This window comes from Gouania willdenowi, chromosome 6, assembly GCF_900634775.1.
Source record: "Gouania willdenowi chromosome 6, fGouWil2.1, whole genome shotgun sequence".
Taxonomy (NCBI): Eukaryota; Metazoa; Chordata; class Actinopteri; order Blenniiformes; family Gobiesocidae; genus Gouania; species Gouania willdenowi.
Window position 1 is genome coordinate 802243 of NC_041049.1, and position 14302 is coordinate 816544.

Consider the following 14302-nt stretch of genomic DNA (forward strand, 5'->3'; position numbering starts at 1 on the left):
AAAAAGTACAACTGTAATCCAAAAAAACAAGACAAAGAATAAGACAAATGTATTTCTCTTATTTTTTAAACTTTTTTATACACAGAACAACTTTTCTTTCTTTTTTATTTTTACTTTTTTATACAAAAAAAAATTACTTTTCTCTCTTTTTTCTTATTTTAGTTTTTAATTTTCTTATACGCAAAATGACTTATACAACATACAAAAGCAACACAAAAACACACAAAATAAGAGAAAAAAATACAGAACAAAAACACAAAGCCATTGTTTTTTCATTATCACTGCTCATCCATCAGCTTTATATAAATACTAAAATAAATGTTGATCATGTGATTCTTATATCAGAAAATTAAATTTTTACGGTCCCACTGTGATAAAAGTTGCCGATCCCTGCGCTAGGTCACCTGCTCAAAATTGTTGCTATGGGAACACGACAATGACGCTGGTTGAACCACGACGTTAATGTGTCTGTTGTTGATTGATTTGTGTTGTTTTTCTGTATTTTCTGTCATTTTTTTTTTGTCATAAATGTTCAGAGGAAATGCTATCAGATCGCTTGGTTGTAATCTCTATGTTTGGTCTGTAACCATGGCGATCCCCTTGAGGCATGATTACATCACAGCTTTAACAGAAATATGACTTTAAATCCCAGCAGTTAGTGTTAAACGTGCACTAATCGCTGAGAATGGAACAAATACAATTTAGAGAAACATGTTGGTATTGACTCCAAACGTTGCTAGTGTCATGTTGGCCTCAGCCACTAGAGGGCGATGTAACCCGACTACGTGTTTCTACTAAGGGTGTACAAAAAAAATGGATTTGGCGATATATCGCAATGTTTCTTCACACAATTATAGTATTAATCCAAAAATGTTTAAATCAATTTTTTAAATCATGTTTCTTAAGGTAAAAAACATTTAATGTCGCTAACATTAGCATAGCACGTAAACTGGCAGTCACTAGGTGTTAAACTACCTCCTGTTCAATGACTTTTAGCTTTATTTTAATCAAACTTACTGGACACTTTAATAGATGGATGTGGTCATTTGTGTTTTTCAAAGAATTTAAGAACTTAAAATCAGAATCTGTTGTAGAAGCAAAAGTTAAACATTTTTAGAAAAGTGTAATTTGACATTTTGATAAACATACCATTTGTTTTTGATATTTGTGCTTGAATTATTGTTAGTTACCATTTACTTGTTCTCACCATTTTGTACTTGTAAGGTGAAATGTTTAAATATTGATATTGTGATGTATAGTTTGTTCAGTATCGAGATATATTGTATCGTGATTTGCAAATCGTGTATTGTATCGTATCATCAGATCCATGACAATGCAGAATGTGAGTTTATGAAGCTCCTTAATGCGAGGATGGAGCCTTCAGGCTGGTTTCTAGGGTTTCCATGGTTTCCAGGTGTGGGGGATGATTGGATCCAGATGTGCTTGTTGTTTTCTGGCTCTGACATCAGGAGGAGATAAGCCTCTTAGCGGCCGCTACGCTACGACTCCTGATGCTACTACCGTACTATTACTACTGACTCACAGCTTCAAAGTCATATAATCGATCAATGTGTTCGTTTGATCTAACAGCCACATAATCAACATCAACTAATGACTCAGCATTTAGAATAATGACTAATCAGAACATTAATACAGGTATTAAACAAGTATTTATATTAGTTTAGTTTTGTGTGTTTTTCTGTAATTCTGTGTATGTTTGTTGTTTTTCTGTGGTCTTTTTGTGTATTTTTACTGTGAAATGTAAGTTTTTTAGAGTCTTATTGTGTGTTTGTGTGTGTGTCATTTTGCATTTTTTTGGAGTAATTTTTTGTATTTACTTGTCTTTTTGTGTACTTTTCTTGTCATTTTCTTCAATTGTGCTTATTCTTTTTAGTCATTTTATATATTTTTGTAGTAGTTTGTTTAGTGTGTTTTTGGAGTAATGTCACTGTATTTTCCTGCAATATTGTAATTCTTTGTATTTTTTTAATGTATTCTTGCTCATTTTGTACGTTTACTTTACCACATGTGGCCCTCGGGCCAAAGGTTGTCTTTGTCTGTTATAGAGGCTGAACCAGTTGCACCATTAAAATCATCTGAATGTACGAAGAAGGAAAAAACCAGGACAAAACTGATCTGAGAACAGTTTAAAAGACAGAAAACAGGTTAAAGTTTGAAGAGTAAACCATGAGTAAAATGTATTTTGTTTATATTATGTAAACAGATTCACTTCCTGTAATAAATGGATGCAGACATGTGTGATTAGATCAGATGTTGTTGGGGAGTGATGAAGAGGAGGAGGAGGAGGAGGAAACCCAGCGTGGGTGCGTCATACAGGCTTTAATCAGTCAGAGGAGGGTCAGCAGAGGGAGAGCACGCTCTGCTCCACTCTCCTCATCCTCCTCCTGTCTGTCAGTCTGTCTGTGTCTGTGTCTGTGTCTGTGATGGCGAAGCTACGCCATGTGTCCTATGAGTTTTCAGAGGCTGAAGATAAAAGCATCAGACTGGGTTTGTTCCTCATCATCAGTGGAATATTGAGTCTCTTCATCCTGGGATTCTGTTGGTTGAGCCCAGCTCTGCACAGCCTGAGGAGTACCCCCATCAACTGCACGGTAACTATTAACTAACCTATTAATTAACAAATTAACTAACCCAATAACTAACCTATTAACTAACCTACTAACTAACCTATTAACTAACCCAATAACTAACCTATTAACTAATCTACTAACTAACCTATTAACTAATCTACTAACTAACCTATTAACTAACCCAATAACTAACCTATTAACTAACCTACTAACTAACCTATTAACTAATTTACTAACTAACCTATTAACTAACCTACTAACTAACCTATTAACTAATTTACTAACTAACCTATTAACTAATCTACTAACTAACCTTATTAACTAATCTACTAACTAACCTATTAACTAATCTACTGACTAACCTATTAACTAACCCTAACTAACTTATTCACTAACGTACTAACCTACGACAGCCTCAGGAGTACCCCCATTAACTGCTAACTGGTAACTACTTACTAACCTATTAACTAACCTACTAACTAACCCTATAAATAAAATAGAATAAAACCTTGCGTGTAGGCTTGTCTTACTTTGAGGTGTTTTACAGAATGGACTCCCCAGATTGTTGTTGTCATGGTGCTGAGCTTCAGCATTATTGGCTGAGGATCAACAAGTGTTTAAGCAGATCTTCAAGGATAAACGTTGAATCACTTTGCGTGTCAAGTAATGCGTACGTGAGGACTTCCTTCTGAGGACACCAGAACTGGCACTATACTGGAGGTAGCTGGGGCATGCATAGGACACATCGCTGTGAACTTTTTTATCTCTTTAAATAATTGTGGGGGGTGAGTCGGCCCCAGTTGATTCAACTGGCCTTGGTCTCCCTTCATTGTGCAGGCACGTTGGGTGTCAACGACTACACAAGGCACAGGTATGACTTCGTTTACAGGTCTTGATCACTTGTCCCTTCCTCAAACACCCAAAACAAAGCAGCTCTTCCCGAATGAAAGCTCACTTTTCTTCTTACAAGCTAAACATGGTGGTTTGATTTGATCTATTGAGGCAGCTTACATCTCTCTGTCGGAATTCTTCAGTTGGGTATAAGTATTTAGAGTTCATACTCATGAAGAGTGGAGAGGTTATAGGGTTACAGGCTATCCAGGCTTCTCTATTTAAGAACAGCGAGAACCGTTCAAGTTCTAAATAATTACCTGACCCATCCAATTCATTTGTGACAATTCTACTCCATTTCCACACAACCTACTCTGGTAACTTTTTAAGAAACTTGTGATTCTCTTCACAATCACTAAAGATCGCCAGACCCTTGATGTGCGTAGTAGCCTCTACACACCTTTGTAGAAAGTCTGCAAACTCTTGCAGTGCTGTGGGGTCAGTTGCACCAATTCCACCTGAAACGTTAGAACACTACTGGATAGAACTAGCAGTGGGCACCCAGAGCGGCGCACATTGTTGTGGAGCGGCGCCGCTTCAACATCGACATTGTTGCAGCTCTCAGTGAGACCCGTCTTCCCGACGACGGATCCCTTACAGAAGTGGGTGAAGGATATACCTTCTTCTGGAAAGGCTTGCCGGCAGACTCCCGCCACATCCACGGGGTCGGATTTGCCATCCAATCGACACTCCTAAATGCCATTGATGAGACTCCAGCAGGGATCAACGAGCGTACCATGACCCTCCGTCTGCCTCTGTTCAAGGGGCGGTACGCCACGATCCTCAGCGGGTATGCCCTCATCCTGAATTCAGACTAAGACCAGAAAGAACGCTTTTACAAGACCCTGCACGTGACATTAGGCAAGATCCCTCGCAGTGATAAGATCCTACTGCTTGGCGACTTCAACACCAGGGTTGGCACAAACCACGAGGTGTGGAAAGGTGTCATCGGTCGTCACTGGGTCGGCCGCAGCAACAGCAATAAACTCCGGCTCCTCAGCCTCTGCGCAGAACACGGGCTATCCATCACCTACATGATTTTCCAGCTACAATGCATCGTGGATGCATCCGAGGTCCAAGCACTGGCATCTGCTGGATTACGTCATTGTCCGCAAATCCGACGTCCAGAATTTCCTTGTCACAAGAGCCATGCGAGGGACAGAGTGCTCGACCAATCATCATCTCATACAAAGTATCCTCTGTCTGCACATCTAACCACCAGTGCGAAAGAAGAAGCAAAACCCTCGTCTGAACCTCTGCGCGGCCTGCAACCCAAACGTTATAGCAGAACTGAGGCGCGTCACAGCAAAGAACCTGGCAGCCATCACACCGGTCGAGCTGTGAACCCCAGTCACCACCGCACAACTGACCAACAACTGGGAGGCCATCAGCGTGGCGGTCAGTAAAGTAGCACAGTCCGCTCTCGGAACCACCCAGAGACGTCACCAGGACTGGTTTGATAAGAGTGCTGAGGAAATCCACCAACTTCTGTGAGAAAAGAACAATGTCCACAACGCTGTACTCCGCCACTCGTCTTCAGCTACCCTTTGGTCTCGCTGAACCATCATTTGTGTACGTGCCCAACGCAAACTCAGGACGATGCAGAATGACTGGTGGACAAAAAAAAGCTCTAGAGATCCAGAGCTTTGCGGACAACAACGATTCCCAGCAGTTCTATTCGGCAATCAAGACAATCTATGGACCACAGCGGGGATCTCTGCACCTAGTCCAAAGCAAGAACGGCACTGCACTCCACAAAGATCATGCTGGAATTCTCGGGTGCTGGTCAGAACACCTCGGCGAGCTGCTGAACAGAGCCAACGTCACCGACCCAGCCATATCGAGCAGCTACCACAACTACCCGCCCTCCCTGGACACCTCGCCCTCGCTCTCCGAGGTTCAGAAGGCCAATGCTGGCCTGAAAAACAACAAGGCATCCAAGCCAAAGTCTTGAAGCTCGGAGGACCCTGCCTGCTGCACCGCTTTCACTGTTTCATCAGGTGCTTCCACAGCACTCTGGACCTGCTCCTCTCACAGAGCACGCCTTCCAAGTCAACGGTGCGGACCTCAAGAACATCACACGCTTCACCTATCTTGGCTCGGTTGTCAACACCGACTGCAACATCACGATGATGTGGAGCACCATATACGCCTCAGCGGCCTTCGGCAGACTGGCAGGTTGTGTCTTCCTCATCCGTGACCTGACCATCTGCACTAAGATAGCTGTCTACAAGGCTGTATGTCTCTCCATCCGGATATATAGCTGTGAGGCATGGGTGCTCTACTGTCGGCATGTGAAATGTCTGGAGGCCTTCCACATCAGGTGCCTTCGGAGAATCGTTGGCTTGCTATAGTGGCACAAGGTTCCTCACACAGAGGCCCGCCGGCGAGCTGGTCTTACATCGGCTGAGTCCATCTTTCTTCGTTGCCAGCTGGGTCGGCTATGTCATCCGGATGACGGCCAACCGCCTTCTTTAACGAGTTGTCTACGGAGAGCTCAGCAATGACAAGAAAAGTGCTGGTGGACAGAAAAAGCGAAAGAAATCCCACCTGCTGGCCTCAAAACCACCGCTGCCGACAGACCTGGCTGGTGAAGCATTTGTGATGCTGGCGTGCAGCACTTTGACAAGGCCTGCAGAGCAGCGTGACTCCGCCGGCACCAGCGAGCTGCTGGCCCCACAGGAACCGATTTCGAGTGTCCCACCTGCAGCAGGTGCTGCGCTTCAAGCATCGTGCTCCACAATCACCTCCAAAGCCATATCTGAAAAATAAATAAAATAAAAATTGCGCCACAATGACGTCTTTGTTGACACCTATGGATTACCAAGTGAGTAAAGTAAAGGATTTGTAGTTCCTTATCTTCCTTTCCCCGGCAGTTGAGTGTAGACTGGGTTGGGTCTTGGGTGTAGATGGCGAGGGAGCAGGGTAGACAATTCCGATATGGGGTTGAGTTTTCACTCTAACGGCCCCTGGGTTGAAAGAACAAGATGCTGGAGTCTCGACTGATGCTTCTCAATGCCTTTTTATTCAATGTTGAGCATAGCAGAGCACTGTGAAAACTACAAGACAATACAAGTTATTTAATTTTATAGTTTTTGTACAGTGCAAAACAATTCATAAACAAACTTTATTTCATCATTTTAATCCTGTAAAATCAGACACAAGTAATTGTCAATCCTCAATATTGTAACATTAAACCTTCATATGAAAGAAATAAACAAAGTAAATAAATGCAACAACTTATTTACAAACGAAAACTCAAACCTGCTTCACCTGCAGTAAGGGCCAAATAAACAACGTATAACTCAGTGGTGGGTCGTCAGGGCCAGCAAGGCCTTCTCTGCTGGCCTAAACATAATCAGAAAATAAATTTCATTTTAATATTTTTTTTCATAAATATGTATTAAATTATTCCTCATAGTCTTTTCTCTACATTTCATAGCTTTCCTTTTGGTTGCGCTGCTTCCAGGATTGTATATTTATCTTATAGCTTTCATCCAATCATATTTGAGCTGTCACGTGTTGCCAGGCTCCACGAAATCTTCTCAAGGCCTTCAGAATTAACAGTGGGTGGGGCCTGTACACTTAAATGAACTGAAACAGACAGATTGTGATAACCAATCAGATTTCGAGTTGGGGACATCAGGGCCAGCTAGCAGGTCTCACGTTGAACGTGACACGTTCTGACGTTCACGTCCTCTGATTGGATACGCACTAGTGAGAGGCAGCGCTATGCAAAGTAGAGTGATGTTAACCAAATGGAAGCTGGTGTCCCGTTAGGTCGTCCAACCCCCGCGCTAGCTAACCTGTCCCAACCAGGAAAAGGGTTTGTGCGCCACTTTCATAGCAGCAGCTACGAGCGCTATCCCTGGCTCACAGGTTCAGAGAGACTCTGCTTTCAGCACTAGCCTCCATGTCGATAGAAAAGGACTTATTGGTGGAACCGAGACAGACAGATAAACTGTACAACAGTCATTGAAGTCTTCTTGAGGAAAGAAAGGAGGAGGATTTTGTGTTCAAATAAGCGAGGATAGTCGTTTTACAGTACGAAGCTTTTATTTCTTCTTTTTTTTTCTATATTTTTGTGATTTTATTTCGTAAGCCCTGTCTTGACGGTCTGGTGGTGCGGTCTGCGCCGTGCCGCGCCGAGCGCAGCCTGCGCTTTACCGTTCGGACCCATAATGTGCCGGTACCTGGCGTACCTGTGACTTCAGTGAAGGGACTGAATTGTTTGGCTTTAATCTATATCAAACGTTCAAGGAGTAGCTACACCATTTCACCACTGTCGGAAATGAATGAATGAAACTGCTTTATGGGTGTGACAATGTGCTGTTTAGTGGACTTTTGTAGACTAATTGCCTTTTATTTTTAAGTTGTGACAGTATCCGATCATATAACTTTTACTTTTCTACCATTAATTGTTACTACGGATGTATTGATTTTAAATGCTTCGGAAATAAAGTAGTTGTACTCGACTATGTTTGTTTCTGTATAAATGTATGGTTTAGAGAGACATGACGTCATAATGATGGTATTAAAGGGGACATATCATGGTTTTAAATCCTTCCTTTTTACATATAAATCATACAGTTGTGGTCTATATAAAGCAGAACTGCAATGCTTGCGTCTGAATTCCTCATTATTATAGCTCCACCCCTTTTCTGATGTGCTTCTGAGAGCAACTCGTTTTGGTGCTGTCTCTTTAAATGCAAATGAGACACTCCATACCCCGCCCCCTCTTCAGGTGACACTCGGTTCAACTCCACCATTTTTGTAGTTTGATAGAAGAGATACGGCTATGTAGCGGCAAATAAACTTTTTATTCAGAGGTTATTTATAAAATGTCAACAACGTTAGACTTGTCCATCCAGCCTTACATGTTCCAGCCAGAGTCTGACCCAGTGGAGTGAGATGAAAATGAAGATGATGAACCTGCAGAACCCTAACAAGTGAGCTAACACAAGCACCGAGCTAACGCTAGCGCCAAGCTAACGTCACAAAATGCATTTTAATACAGTCTTTTCAAAGACAAAAACGTCAAAATGAAATGACTAATGAAAACTTTAGACTTAAAATTAAATCACGTAGGCCATATCATCAAGGATCTAAAACGAGCACACAGCGCTAACATATGAAGACGGTGCAACTGCTAATGCTAACAAAACAATGACAGGGACGTCTTATCATCACACTTTGTAGCGTTATTTACAGCTTACCGAAGTGCTCTGTTCATCGTCTCCAAAGATAGAAGGAATTGAACCCTCAATCAGACAAAGTCTTTCTGTAAATCCTTCTTTATACTGGTGGAGGTTGATGAAGCAGTCATCATTGAAGTGCTTCACACACACTAAAATGACCTTATCCACAGATGTGGTACATTTCTATAAAAAATAAAACTCAACCAGACACTTTGAAAAGGTTCTGATGCTGGGAGACGGTGTAATGAAGCGTGTGGGTTACTACATCCAACAACCCAACATTTAGACTTATCCTCTCGTAACTTCTGCATCCTGGAGCTTGGACTACAAAATAAAAGTGAGAAATAAAAATGGCGGATTGCTCGAAGTGTTGGACCTAGAGTTGATGTCTTAATATGGCAGTTCTGCTGCAAATACTGTGATGTAATAGTTCAAAAAACGTAATAGAGAATAGAAAAATTGAAACAGATTGAAAAATATGAGCAAAACAGAAAATAAAGATATTGTAGCGTTTGCGGCCCGACACTACGGGGCTAACTAGCCGAATGACGAGGACACTGAGTGGCTGCCGTTTAACCGGATGAACCGGGTTTTATTACCCTCAAAAACAGGCTAATACTGGGTTGGAGGAGTGCCGGAAAATAACAAAAGCGGATAGCTAACTCAACTAGCCACTGGACGAGGAGTCTCACTTTTACTCTTCCCCCCTTCTTTTTAGTTCCTCTTCCGCTCCCAACAAAACTGGCCTATCCGACTAACTAGGGCAACTCCTTCCCCCACAACTTCCCATCAATCCCCCCCGAAGTCCTGCCGGGTCGCTACACGGCCCCCCCCTCTAATTCCTCGTCCCCGAGGAAGAAGAAAGTCTTGGAAGTGACCCGGAGGGCGCCGTTCCCTCTGTGACCTTCTGACTCCACCATCCAACAGCAGGGTCCCAATTGTTGTAACATTGTCCTTTGGCACCAGGGCTCCAGTACAGGAATCGCAGCGGCGGCAGTAGTCCTCAACATCCCTCCGACTCCTGCCCCAATAGAATGCTTGTCTCAGCCGTTTCAAAGTCTTTGTCACCCCAAAGTGACCCACTCCAGGAAGTCCATGTTGTGCCTCCAACACTTTGTCTCGGTGGTCCTTTGGCACAACCACCTGCCAACGTGGCTCTCCGGTGGCTGGTTCAAGCCAGCATCTCTTCAGGACCCCTCCTTGCAGCTCCAACCCAGGCCACTGGGACCACAGGCCCCTGACAGTAGCTGATTGAGCCACAACATCGTCCCAGGGTGGCCGGTTGTCCGCCTCCAGCCACTCTATGACCATTTTGAGGTCAGGGTCTGCAGCCTGCAGCTCACCCCAACCCTTTACATCTTCAGGTAACAGGGCCCGGCAGATCGCATCTCCAGTCGGTCGGTTAGTTGCTTCCCGCTCGTCCGCCCTGTTGCAGTGTTGACATCCTGGTGCACACGGTCGGCGGGAGAGGCTGTCCGCATTTGTATGACTCTCTCCGGCTCTGTGTTGTATGGTGAACTGAAAAGCCTGGAGTTGTTCAACCCACCTGGCAACCTGCCCTTCCGGTTCTTTAAAAGACATGAGCCACTTCAAAGCGGCGTGATCCGTGCGGATGGTGAACGGAAGGCCGCAGAGGATGTGCTTGAAGTGATTCACTGCGTCGATCACTGCTAATTGTTCTCGGCGGGTGACACAGTAGTTCTTTTCTGACTTATCCAGGGTACGGCTGTGGTAGGCAACCACCCGTTCGCCACCAGGGGTCAGTTGCGAGAGTACAGCCCCCAGACCTGTGTTGCTAGCGTCTGTATCCAGGATGAATGGCAATGCGGCGTTTGGTGCGACCAGCACTGGGTCCTTACACAAGGCTTGCTTCAGCTCTCGGAAGGTGGCATCCTGTTGGGGTCCCCACACGTAAGGTCTGTCTTTCCGCAGTAAGTCAAACATGGGGGCCCCTACAGTAGAGAACCCTTCCACGAAACGCCGGTAATAGGAGGCGAGCCCTAAGAATGATCTCAGCTGGTGAATGTCCGTGGGGGTTGGCCAATCCCTGACAGCGGCTACCTTGTCTGGTTCTGTCATGATCCCCGCTCCACTGACTCTGTGATCCAAGAAGGAGATCTCCTGCCGCAGAAACCTGCACTTCCCCGGGTGAAGTTTAAGGCCGGCCCGATTAATCCGCTCTAGTTCCTCCCCCAGGGCCTCGAATGCTGAGTCAAAAGATGGTCCGTGGACAAGGAGATCATCGAGGTAAACGAGGCAGCGTTCAGGCGGCATCCCCAAAAGGACTTTTTCCATTAGCCTCTCAAATGTGGCCGGGGCATTACATAATCCGAATGGCATGGTGGTGAACTGCCATAAGCCACGTCCCGTGGTGAAGGCGGTCTTGGGTTTGTCCTCTGTGGCCATGGCCACCTGCCAGTACCCACTCTGGAGGTCCAATGAGGAGAACCATGCTGAACCGGCCACATAATCAAGGGACTCATCTATCCGTGGCAGTGGATAGGAGTCCTTCACAGTCTTGTCATTCAGTGGTCGGTAGTCGACGCAGAACCTAGAGCCACCATCTTAATGGTGGCTCCAGTCGTAATGGTCTTTCTTAGGGACCATTACGACTGGCGACACCCATGGGCTCTCCGATGGTTCGATTATGCCAGCGTCCCTCATCTCTTGTATCATCTGATCAGCCGCAGCTTGCCGGGCTTTGGGTAGTCTTCTAGGTCTCTGGCGAATAGGCTGTGCATCCCCTGTTTTGATAAAGTGCTGAACCAAATGCGTTTGACCAACATCACTCGGGCCAGTGGCAAAACTGTGTCGATAATCAAACAGGAGGTTCCATAGCCTACCTTGCTGCTCAGGGTTCAAGCCTTCCTGGTTCCTCTCCCAGATGTCTTGGACCGCTTTATTGGCTGCTGACTCTGCTTCAGGAATGGAGGCCACACACACACAGTCTCTACGGCCGCAGGGAGAGGTGTGTGAACATGTGTATCGGGTTCTGGGGTTACGAGGTGGTCATCTATCGGTGGAAGGGGGACGTCCGCAAACGGGGCCTCCCATTGTGGTGGACTCGGGGAAGAGGGCGGGTCTTTCTCCCCACTATGGTTCTCACACAACTTCATGTCCATTCTCAATGTGTGGTTATCGTCCAGGAATGGAACGGAAGCCCCGTCTTTGAACGTCGCAGTACGTGCCCCGAGGTCTAATGTCACCCCTGCCGCACACAGAAAATCCATTCCGAGTAAGCAGTCCTCTTTTATTTTGGCGACCCAAACTGGTTGGCAGGCCGAGTAGGGCCCTATTTCGATGTGAACAGTGCTTCTTCCGAGCATGGGAGCCTTCTCTCCGGTGACTGTGATGAGGGGAATATCAGCGGTCTGAGTTCTGATCCCTGTCGGCATTAGGTCAGGGTGAAGGAGCGACACAGTGGAGCCTGTATCCAGTAGCCCCTTGGTCCATTGGCCATTAACTAACAGAGCTACCCTACAGCAGTTGGTGGAAGCTGCGTTCAGATTGAGGAGAGCATGGTTGACAGGGGGGCAGAGCGCTTTCACAGCAGATTGTGTCTCATTTTCTGTGGGGAGCGAAGGGCGGCTCGGGTCTCCCCCCTCTACACCGAGCCTCTGGAGTTTCCCTGTTCCGGTACCTGCAGGGCAGAATCAGGCACCGGGCAAACACGCCATGTGTGGCCTCTCCCATGGCATCTCCAGCAAACTTGGCTCTGTCGGTCGGCCGGAGACATCGTTTTGCGTTCTGAGCCTGCCTGGATAGTGACAGGTCCAGGAGACTGAAGGCTATGGCCACTAGGCGGCATGGAGACCTGTCTTGGTTGGTAGTCCCAGCCTCCTTTCTCCAGTGCTGCCTCCAAAGTCTGTGGGTCGGCGAGTCGGACTTGCTGGCGTAATGGCGGGGGTAAGAGACCACGGATGAAAGCTTCTTTAGTTAACACCAACCGCGTGGTTTCATCAAAGTCAGGAAATCCCCTTTGTGCAAGGTAGCGCAGCTCCGCCGCAAACACACCTAATTTTTCTCCAGGTTCTCGTATGCGCTCGTTGAACCTCTGCCGCATAACGACCGCAGGAGTAGTGCTCCCAAAACGTCTCTGCAGGGCCATGGATATAGCTTGTGGATTTCTCAGGTCGGCAGCGGCGATGTCCACGAGTACTCTTCTTGCCTCCCCCTCTAACGCGGAGACCAATTGAACAGCCTTTTCCGCTGGGGACCAGCCGTTGGCCGTGGCTAACAACTCAAACTGGGCACAGTAGGTTTCCCAAGAGGTGAGGCCATCATAGCGTCCCACTTTTATGCTGCCGCTCCGGGAAACGGGTTCTGGGGCTTGTTTCTGAAGAGCAGCCACGGCTGTAGTGAGGGCAGTAGTAAGAGCGGAGACCAGGTCACTCTGACAGTGAGCAGCAGCCATGGAGCTAAACAAGGGTTACAGCCACCGGAACATTAGCATAGTTAACTGTGGTGCTGTTGGTGTCATTATCATCAGTATGGCTCTCATTTTTGTCCAGTTTAAAAACAGAGTCTTGTGTTTCCCCCATAGTGGATGCTGCGTTATGTTTAGAGCTACTCAGGACACGTTCGAAAGCACGCTCCATTGCAATACTCATTCTGTGCAAAAAGTCATCTTCTATTTCGGCTGTAATGTGTTTTTGTAACTCTGGGATAGTGCTTTGTTGGCCCACCACTTTACCTTGAGACACAGCGGTGACCTCATCGTTGCTGTGGCTGGGGCAGGACGTGTGCGCCGATAGACCGTCCACCTCTGTCTCCTCTGCGTGCTGTCGGTGTGTCGCCGTAAATTGAAAAGGACTTTTTTTCATCACCTCGGGGACTTCAGTCAGCAATGTGGCCATCGGTGAGTTAAGCTTCTTTTCTTTCCTTCTCACCGCTTGGCTGGCATCAGCTGGTACTCCCGTAGGTGTTTCTGGCGGGGTGTATGGGTTGAAGTGATCGGACTTTCCGATACGTTCGGCCATCTCGGTCCTGCAGTTGGCTAGTAGCTCGCTGTTGTAGCCCGCGTATGTGAGGGGGATGGAGGCTTGGCAATCCCACTTCTGACACCAGTGTAGCGTTTGCGGCCCGACACTACGGGGCTAACTAGCCGAATGACGAGGACACTGAGTGGCTGCCGTTTAACCGGATGAACCGGGTTTTATTACCCTCAAAAACAGGCTAATACTGGGTTGGAGGAGTGCCGGAAAATAACAAAAGCGGATAGCTAACTCAACTAGCCACTGGACGAGGAGTCTCACTTTTACTCTTCCCCCTTCTTTTTAGTTCCTCTTCCGCTCCCAACAAAACTGACCTATCCGACTAACTAGGGCAACTCCTTCCCCCACAACTTCCCATCAATCCCCCCCGAAGTCCTGCCGGGTCGCTACAATATCTATGGAGCACCTGAAGAGACTAATTTGATTTTTTTCTGTACTTCTAAACACTGTAAATATACAACAAATGCATTTAAGGGCTAAAAAAGTGGATTTAGCATGATATGTCCCCTTTAAAAGGTGGATTCATTCAGTGTAGGACATCACTGAAGGCCTAGGTGTGAAATGCACGGCACGCCACTAGTATAACGTACCTCATTCCGCTCACCAAGGGCGTTAAAAAGGAATCTTT

General features: G+C 46.1%; 1 protein-coding gene across 1 annotated transcript in view; it reads left to right on the forward strand.

The window, feature by feature from the left end:
- Positions 1-2363: 2363 nt before the first annotated feature.
- The window catches only part of LOC114465175 (calcium-activated potassium channel subunit beta-4-like), a 21897-nt gene continuing 9958 nt past the window's right edge, over positions 2364-14302 (forward strand). The window contains 1 exon segment of the mRNA XM_028450008.1: positions 2364-2612. Within this exon segment, the coding sequence (XP_028305809.1) occupies positions 2445-2612 (168 nt within the window). The 5' untranslated portion in view covers positions 2364-2444.